We start from the raw sequence: 9,638 nt of genomic DNA on the forward strand, positions 1-9,638 counted from the left end.
TAACCTCCACTCTCATTTTTCAAGATCCTTCCACCTCAATTCTTCTCTGTCATCTTTTACCACTTCCTGTACAACCAAGAAAACCCACAAGATACCTCCATCAAAGCATCAAGAAACTTAAAGACCCCTGTGTGAGTATAATAATAAAAATCCAATCTTTTTCTTCAAAATCAAGAAATCTTGAATCTTTTCAAGAAATTAGGGCAAATCAAGATTTGGGTATTGCCGATTTGGGCAATTCTTGAATATTATTATTATGAAGCTATCTTCATCTCATTTGGATAATATTACTAATAATAATAATATCCCATCAACACCTGGCAAATTCAAGATAGATAAATCCTATAGATTCAGATGGCACTATTCATCTTTAGCCAAACTCACATTTTGGAGCTTTGTCTTCATGGGATTAATACTTGTTTTCTTCTTTAAGTCACCACCAAACTCCACACCAAACTCAGATCTCAATAGGAGATCTTTAAAAACCAAATCTTGGGGCGGACCCGGATGGGAAAAACGGGTCAAATCATCCGCCAAGATCCGATCCCCAAACGGGTTTTCGGTCTTGGTCACTGGCGCTGCTGGGTTCGTTGGAACCCATGTCAGCGCCGCCCTGAAACGCCGTGGGGACGGCGTCTTAGGGATGGACAATTTTAATAATTACTATGATCCATCACTCAAGAGAGCCAGGCAAGCTTTGCTTGAAAGGAGTGGGATTTACATTGTCGAAGGCGACATAAACGACGCCGAATTGCTCAAGAAGCTATTCGAGGTGGTTTCGTTTACTCATGTTATGCATTTAGCAGCTCAGGCTGGTGTTAGGTATGCAATGGAAAACCCTAGTTCATATGTTCATAGTAATATTGCTGGTTTAGTTAATGTTCTTGAAGTCTGCAAAGGGCTAATCCGCAGCCTGCGATAGTTTGGCCTTCGTCTAGCTCTGTTTATGGGTTAAATACCAAGGTACCCTTTTCGGAAAAAGACCGAACCGATCAACCCGCGAGTCTGTATGCAGCCACGAAAAAAGCCGGTGAAGAAATTGCACACACTTATAATCATATCTATGGTTTATCGTTAACCGGTTTAAGATTCTTTACTGTTTATGGGCCGTGGGGTAGGCCCAATATGGCTTATTTCTTTTTCACACGCGATATTTTGAAAGGGAAATCGATTCCGGTCTTTGAAGGTGCGAATCATGGGACGGTTGAGCGTGATTTTACGTATATTGATGATATTGTGAAAGGTTGTTTGGGTGCTTTGGATACTGCTGAAAAGAGTACTGGAAGTGGCGGGAAGAAGAAAGGTAATGCACAGTTACGGGTCTTTAATTTGGGGAATACGTCACCGGTTCCTGTGTCGGATCTTGTGAGTATTTTGGAAAAGTTGTTGAAAGTGAAAGCGAAAAGAACAGTGATGAAGCTGCCTAGAAATGGTGACGTTCCATTTACGCATGCGAATATTAGTTATGCTCAGAGGGAGTTTGGTTATAAGCCGACAACAGATCTTCAAACGGGGTTGAAGAAGTTTGTGAGGTGGTATGTTAGTTACTATGGCTCGGGGAAGAAGACCGATCATTGAATCTTCTTGTTATTTGGTAAAGTTGTTCTCAAATTCTTGTTCATTTTGTTATTCACATGATTGTTTGATGTTCAGTTGTGTGATGTTTGTTTTTATGTATCTTAATGATGATAATTGATAAGGATGGTTGAAATGAGAGAAATTGCGAGACGAAGAAATGATTTTTGTGACGTGTACCGAAAGAAATTAAGATTATGTGTTGTTTTTTTTTTTTATGTAATTGTTCTAGTTTTATTGTTGTAGAATTCATGAGTAAGAAGAGATTTGCTTTATTTGGATGTATTTGTATCATTTTATGGAAACTGGTTGAGCTTCTATTCTAGGATAAGATCTGCAGCTCTTGCAGTAACAGCTTAGGGGGGATTGGTTTGAATAGCCCTATTGACCAGGAGAGTAAGCATTACCGCAGCTTTTCCTCTATTGCAGGTATGAAGTGAGTTCCATACCATGAAAAAGATTGAAATAGGACCAGGAAAGACAACCCACCACTGGAACTTGCTTTGCTCTCGCTCTGCTCGTTCCCACCTGTCTTCTTCCAACCATAGTAAACTTAAAGAAGGACCTTTCAGTTCACTACAGTTGGAACCTCACTGACCTTCTCGGGCAGTTACTCTAAGCTTGGGTCTCCGCCAGCTTTACCACACCCAAAAGCACCCATTTCTGTACCGGTTCCGAAAGAGCGAATCAAATAAATATAACACATTTATATACCCTTATGATTCATGGATGCTAATGCTATTTTTTTCTTCTCTTGTCTTGATTTTCTTGATTTTAGTTATAATTGTTCATCTTGATGATGCATGCAAATGTACATTGAATATAGGCTTTTTTGATGACTTTAAACTGGTTAGAGCACAATAGGTTTTAGTTATAAGTTTCATGGTCAGGTTTGACCTTCTTGTGTTGTCAAAATCATTTAACATGGAAATCTTGATGATGCATACTTTCTCATTCAAAACAATAGAACACCTATGGTTTTAAATGCCATCAGTTTCTTAATTTAGATTGATTCTTATGCTGGGTTGAAGTCATCATTTGGCGCCACCTTTCAAGAGGTCGTTGTAGTGGTAAGCACCTGAATTACGTATGCTGGATATTGGTAGGATCCTGTTAGTTTTCTGGAAACGGGTTCTAATGATTACCAAAAGAAGGTTAGAAATCTTGATGATGCATGTAACTGTTTTTAATTAATTTTAAGTCTTTTTTGCAATTTGGACCTGTGCTCTTAGATTAATCTTCAGTATGACTTCAAATTTCCAAAAGTTTTGGATGTTAGATTGAAGTTTAAACTTGTGTGTTTACTTTACTGACATCACCATTTGACTTGTGAGTTAATATAAACATTGGCATAGCTGACAAAATCCAAGGTTGAAGGGTAAAAAATTGCAACCATCAGTTTATTGTGGGTCCCACATAAAAAATAACATCTACCAGTTTTGGAAGAGGTAGCTAACTAACAGATATTGTTTGTTTCAAGGATGGTTGGATCCATGCTTTGTACTGGTAGATTTTGACATTTATAGATATCTTTCATCTCAACTACAAATACTCTTGTACACAAAACTTTCCTTATCGTCTTATCTTTGGACATCGACTATATTGGCCTCAAGAGCTTGAGGAAGAGTTTTATGGTTCACTGTATTACGACAAATTAGTTAACTGAACGATCTAAAAGCGAACAAGATTGTATGTTTGGGTTTATTGAATGAGTACTTTGTAGTGATGCATACATGATTTGACTAGGGAAAATGAGTTTCGATTCCAGTATTTTCTAGTCCTTGAGAGAAATAAGAAATTGTTGGCGTCAAGAGCAAACAGGATCGATAAAATAAAATCCATGATTAGGCTAAACAAAACATTCATCATTGAAGTCATCTAGTTCATAAGTGAAATATAATAATATAGCGAACATAAATTAGGCTCAATTATAAGTTAAAATCAAAACTAACTTTTGGCTTTAAAATACTAGTGTTTCAATCAAACATATATATTAAAACTACAATATCAGTTATACTATAGTTTTGTTATAAGCATATTTTTAATGCAATGTTACACTGAAGATGATTTAAAGCACCCAAGGAAATGAATTTGAAAACAGGTAAGAGACATAATGTATGAGAAAAATGCATGAATTGATGCTACATTTCTAAAAAGTTCTTCAAACAACACATAAATCTTTTCATGCTCAAAACAAGGACAAATCATTCAACTAAAAAACATAACATCAAACTCAAAAATCAGACTCAGGCTTCCTCATGATAACGCTTGTCTAAGCCACCAAGGTGCTGGCGGTGGTGGACTCGCTGCATAACATAAGAAAACACATATTAGTAACCAATCTAAATCGCATGTCAAAAAACCTACTTATTGACAAAAACATACTATTTCCAGACAGGTGGAAGCTTTTTGGTCTTCTTGTAGTAACGGGCAAGACGATGAATCCTGCTCTCAACAAGAATCAACCTAAATTTGGAGTCCTTGTCTTTCCTGTTTCTCTCCAAATGCTTTCTGATAGCAACAGCCTTCTTGATCAAGTGATACAAATCCTCCGGGATCTCAGGAGCAAGTCCTGTAATTTTAAATTTACAATAATGATTGTTTAGCATACAAATAAAACAGTTAGTGTAAGTAAAAAATATGCATACCATGTGCCTTAAGAATCCTGAGAATCTTGCTCCCGGTTACACTGTTGACCTGAGCAATACCGTGAGAATCACGAAGAATAACACCAATCTGAGATGGTGTTAGACCCTTCTTTGCAAACTTGCAGATGCTGTCCTGAACCTGTAAAAATAATCGACATACTTTATACTCGAATTATAACACCAAAAACAAATCAATCTTAATAGCCAAACAAGATTGCACAAAGACTAATGCATTATTCTCATTCAACAATGCCTGAACAACAAAGTCACAAATCATTTCCAATATAATATTTTCAAACTCTTTAGTGTTTAACAAAAAAACTAGTAAACACTATCAAAATCAAACAGATATCAAGGCTTACAAAAAATATAAGAGTTGTCAAGGTTATATTCAGAAGTATAAGCCTACAGTGTTTAACAAAAAAACTAGTAAACACAATTAAAATCACAACAAACATAGTGGAAGCAGATAAATATCATCAATAATTACAAAAAAAACATGAAAGTTGCCAAAGTTATATTCAGAAATATAACTACAACTCAGACTAGAATATCATAAGTGGTAAGCTATTAAAAACTTTAAAAAAAGATAGAATGAAAAAATGACATACATCCTGAGCAGAAATCTTCAACCAGCTTGGTGGAGTCCTCTTGTATGGCTTTGCTGATGCTGAGATACCCTTTCTGTTCAACAAACAATAATCAAGTCACAAATTAAACTAACACTAATACACTCAAAGCTATAAACCAACAAACTTTCATAATGCAATTATATCAATCAATATAAGCTAAAACTCAATGAAGACCTATAATCTAAGCATTTGCAACCTAACTAGCACTCAACTTCAATAACAAAATCATTCAAACTGTCTTCATTTTAAACATAATTATTATTATATCAAATTCAACATAAAACATAAACTTGTTTGCACCCAGAAACCAAACTAATACTTGTAGACTAATTCGTCATAAATCAACAAACATTCATGTTACAACAATATAATTAATGAAGAACTATAATCTCAGCATTTTCAACCTAAATAATAACAACAAATTATTCAAACTTCCTTCATTTTAAACATAATAATAATAATAATAATAATAATAATAATAATAATAATAATAATTATTATTATTATTATTATTATTATCATATCAAATTCAAAATAAAACATAAAAGCTTTTTGCATCCAAAAATCAAAATAACACTGTCATACATCAACTAGTCACAAATCAACAAACTTTCATGTTACAACCAATCTATATTAATCTTAACACTTTCAATATAACTAACTAGCAGTCAACTTCATTAATTAGCCAACTCTTGTTGGTATTAAACATAATAATATGAAAATAAATAACAATAATGCATTATAAAGATTACCCTTTGCTGTGCATACGACCCATGGTGACAGAGATGCAGTGTTCGCCGCTAGATGAAACCCTAGAACACAAATGTAGGCGGAGGAGTGTTATGCTTTATGGATCAGTTGGTTTTATACTGTGATTTTGGGGTGTTTTTGTACAGGCCCAGTTATAACATGGACTGGGCTTGGCTGGGCTTTCTCATATTTCTGTACATGCCACATAATCATATATCTTAAGGACTTAAAAGTATGGTCAACAAAATTCAAAACCGGGTCGGGTAAAAACTGGTTCCGGGTATAGACGGGTATTTAACCCGGATTTTTTTCAGGTTTTGATAGTGTCGAGTCGGGTTTTGACTGGATAAAAAATGTGGAACCGGTTCCGGCGGGGTTTCGGGTATAGGTTTGGGGAGAAACCCAATACCATGTTGTACCTGCAGATCGAGTACGGGTAGAAACCGATTCCAGGTATTTTATGTACCTCTATTTACTTAAGTTTATTGAATTTTTTTGTTTATGTAATATATTTAAAGATAATTTGTTGTATTTTTTAATGTCATATTGTAATTAGTGTAGTTTATTAAAATAAACTAGGTTAGAACCCGTGTTTCACACGAGTGAAAATATAATAAAAATAAAAAATTATCATATGTAATAGTAAATTCAATTGTTTCATGTAATAATTTTTATCTATGACTATTTTTATTAAGTTTTTGATATATTATGCACTATATTTTAAGTTGAAAACCAAATCTCGATGTTTGATTTATTTCAAATAAAGCATTCGTACCGATATTGTTATATTAAATATTATGTGTATAAAAATGATATTTATAAAATAATGGTGTCACATATTTAAAAACTAAATTTACAAAGACTAAGGTTTTGTTGTAAAAAGAAAACAAATAAAAATATATTGTATTTTAAAATAAAGAGTGAAACGATGAACAATCTTAAATGGTTGTGTTAAAGAGATATGAGAAGACAATTTCATATTATGAATTATGAAAATGTTAACAATTAAGGTGGTGTTTGTTTTTTGCCAAAAGATCTTCCTGGCCTCTTATGTTTGCGGCTTGAAGACTGTTTGTTTTTAAGAAGACATTTCATTAAAAAAGTCTTCGCACCCTCTTATCCTAGAAGACATGGACCAACCTCTTTTCACATCTTCTGCATCTTCCATCTTATTCCAAGCCATAGCCTTATTTCATTCCACCTTCTCCTTCCCTTCATCTCCTCCCCTACCATCTCCCCTTCATCTTCACCACCGCGACCTCCACCACCGTGAACTCCACCACCAGCGACCTCCATTGCGCCGCACCACTGTCGCTCCACTGCCGCACCGACAACCCCATACCTCTGCCGCCCTTCACCTGCGGTAGGTCCGCCGCCCACTGCCACACATCCACAACCTCGGTCCGTGTATTATTATTTTGTTGATTTGTGTACTTTACCTATATTTGTATGATTTGTGATGTGATCGGTTTGAATTTGTATATTGGATTATATTATTGAAAGTTTATAATATCGGAATTTGTTGAAATCAGGTTTAATTGATGTTCGTAGACTAATTACTGATGTCGTGTTTATCAATTTAGGTTTATTTTGTGTAAACGAGCTTGAGCTTGAGCTTGGCTTGTTTTGACTTACGAGATCTTGAGAGTTGTTTTTCAATTATTGTTGAATTTTTATTAGATTTTTTAAGGAATTGGTTTATTGAATTATCATTAGTTTTTGTTCAATTAATTAGTTTGCATAATTGTCCAATTATCATTAGTTTTTTTGTTGAAAAAAGTTTGTAGAAAGTTTAGGTTTAATGAAGATCCTGTTCCATTAGATTTGCATAAATTTTAAGTTTGAAGACCTTTTTTATGTTTAAAAATTCGGTTTTGTTTAAATTTCTGTTTATTTTAACAGTTTACAGACGTGTTAAAAAACAAACAGTCTTCTTCTTGCAGACTGCAGAGGTTTGGTCCACCTCTTCTGCTACAGATGTCTGCAGATGTGGTCCGTAGACTGCATACATTTTACCTCTTAAAAAACAAACAGCACCTAAACATAACTTCGGTTTTATACTTGAAGAGCAATCACATTTATATATGTTAAGTCAAGAAATCAAACACAATTATCATTCTAGTGGAGTTGGTAAACACATTTGGTTTTAAACATGAGGTCTTGAGTTCGAAACCCGCATCACACAATAATATATTTTTCAAAATTTTAAAAAGCCTTACGTGTCATGGGTTATAATATGAAAACGGGTCATAATATAATAGGAAATAGTGACATGATATTTACTTGGCATCATATGTAGAGTGCCTAGTTAAATGTCATGTGGACAACTTGTGTTGCTTTAACCTTAAGAACAAATTTCCTTTCTGTGTATCATTCCAGTTAACTTTGATTTTAATTCTTGGATATATAATCATACTTAATCAGCATTCAAACCATCCTAGGAACCTTCTCAACATTCTATTTTATTGTTGTGATCAAACCCAAGGAGGATACACGAAGCCATCCTTGATCAATTATCACCTACACCCTCATCAACATTGTAAATTTGCTACCTACTGTTGTAGTCCTTTCTTGCGCCTATTCTCGGTTTACAGCAGCCCTTATGTCAAGATCATTCATCATCATACAAATCAATTCCAGCCTCCTAAAATCAAGAATTAGGGATTAACAATCCATGTAAGCTGCAATAACCATCCTCTATTCAAGCTTTTTTAGTCCCTTTATTCCCAGCCATGAATTAGATCCGGGAGCCCTCTGATACTCTCCGGGTTGTTGTTGCATTCAGTCAAGAGGAAGAGCAGAAGCATCCTTGAAAAGGTCAGCACACACCTCTTATATATAATCTTATATCATATTATATCCAACCAAGTTCTAATCCCCAAAAGCTCGCCTTCACAGAAAGATAACAGCCTTTGGCGACCCCTTTCTAAACTTACAACGGTCCTAAATCGACCCCAAGAAAGTCTCAAAATAGTCGTGGTTCATCTCCATCAAGGTATATCCGAAAACCCGTTGTCAGCATTGTCGTTTCTCGCTAAGTATCTTTGGTTTTCACGAGGTTTTGTTCTAAATTCCTTATCCTATCTTGACCTCGTTTCTCACATAAACTTTGGACCCTGCTAAAGCTTATCTCATCAGTATAGTGCAGCTCCAGAAATAGGTATCAGTATCTAACTTGTTCTTACGATTACTCGTCATCTACTCATGATTTTCACACAATATAGGCACACACGATATCACACACGCACAATATTTCAAAAAGGAATACTTTCTGAATAAAGAGCACTTATAACCTGTGCATAAAATAAAAGTATATATGACATAACATAAAAGTATATATGACAGAAACATGTCTACACAACATTAAAACCGTAAAACCGTCACTATGCACGTATATACAGCAACAAATGTGAAACCGTACAGTTTTACTAAAAACACTAAAACTAAAATTTTACAGTAAACTTAAAGTTTTTTTTATAGGTTTTAGCGTAAAGAATCACCTTGATTTGATTTACGAGTCATCGACACGGTAAAAACGAAGTTAAATGCGTTAAAAACCCAAAATCATAGCAAGTCCTATTTTCTAGAACCTTTTACACAAACATGATATTTTTCCTGTAAATTACGCTCGAAAGTTTTATAAAGTATTTTACTAGGTTTTAAAATAGCACCTATTCGCCAATTACGCAAGTACCCTCTAAAAGTGTGGTTTCTACGGAAACCGAAAATGCAAACGCATATTTTTGGACTGTATAGTTTTTATAGAAAACTTAAACCCAAAATATGTATTTTTAAGTTTTTTATAACATGGGATAATTATTACTAGTTATTTTAAAATCAAAGGCTATGCCCTTATAGTTTTAAACTTTGAGCATAACCTCGTAAATAAGGGGCTAGCTTTATCAATATCTTAAAGTGATACTCAATGAACCGATCTAACACAAGCCTATTATTTAAATATGTAAATACATATCCATTAGTATTCATAAGCATAGATACATTAAAGCCTACGAACACATCTTTTGGGCAAAAC

At 34.4% G+C, this 9,638-nt stretch overlaps 1 protein-coding gene and 1 pseudogene across 1 annotated transcript; one reads left to right on the forward strand and one right to left on the reverse strand.

Annotated features, from left to right (window-relative positions):
* Positions 1-255: 255 nt before the first annotated feature.
* LOC143612655 (UDP-glucuronate 4-epimerase 3 pseudogene) lies at positions 256-1,873 on the forward strand (annotated as a pseudogene).
* A 1,829-nt stretch (positions 1,874-3,702) lies between these two features.
* Positions 3,703-5,688, reverse strand: LOC143612656 (small ribosomal subunit protein uS15-like). The gene is made up of 5 exons (XM_077086588.1): positions 5,608-5,688; positions 4,835-4,907; positions 4,224-4,362; positions 3,961-4,147; positions 3,703-3,881 (listed from the first exon to the last, which is right to left on the reverse strand). Exons 1-5 carry the CDS (start codon positions 5,628-5,630, stop codon positions 3,848-3,850), a joined length of 456 nt encoding a protein of 151 aa, XP_076942703.1. The 5' UTR covers positions 5,631-5,688; the 3' UTR covers positions 3,703-3,847.
* Between the last annotated feature and the right edge of the window lie 3,950 nt (positions 5,689-9,638).

The sequence above is a fragment of the Bidens hawaiensis genome, unplaced genomic scaffold, assembly GCF_021521415.1.
Source record: "Bidens hawaiensis isolate Kalapana, Puna unplaced genomic scaffold, B.hawaiensis_p1.1 tig00035148_1, whole genome shotgun sequence".
In the NCBI taxonomy this organism is placed as follows: Eukaryota; Viridiplantae; Streptophyta; class Magnoliopsida; order Asterales; family Asteraceae; genus Bidens; species Bidens hawaiensis.

Coding starts and splice junctions, on each gene's coding strand:
- LOC143612656 (XM_077086588.1), bottom strand. CDS start 5,630: ATGGGTCGTATGCACAGCAAAGG. Junction 4,363..4,834: donor TGAAGATTTCTGCTCAGGAT/GTATGTCATTTT, acceptor TTATTTTTACAG/GTTCAGGACAGCATCTGCAA. Junction 4,148..4,223: donor CAGGATTCTTAAGGCACATG/GTATGCATATTT, acceptor TTAAAATTACAG/GACTTGCTCCTGAGATCCCG.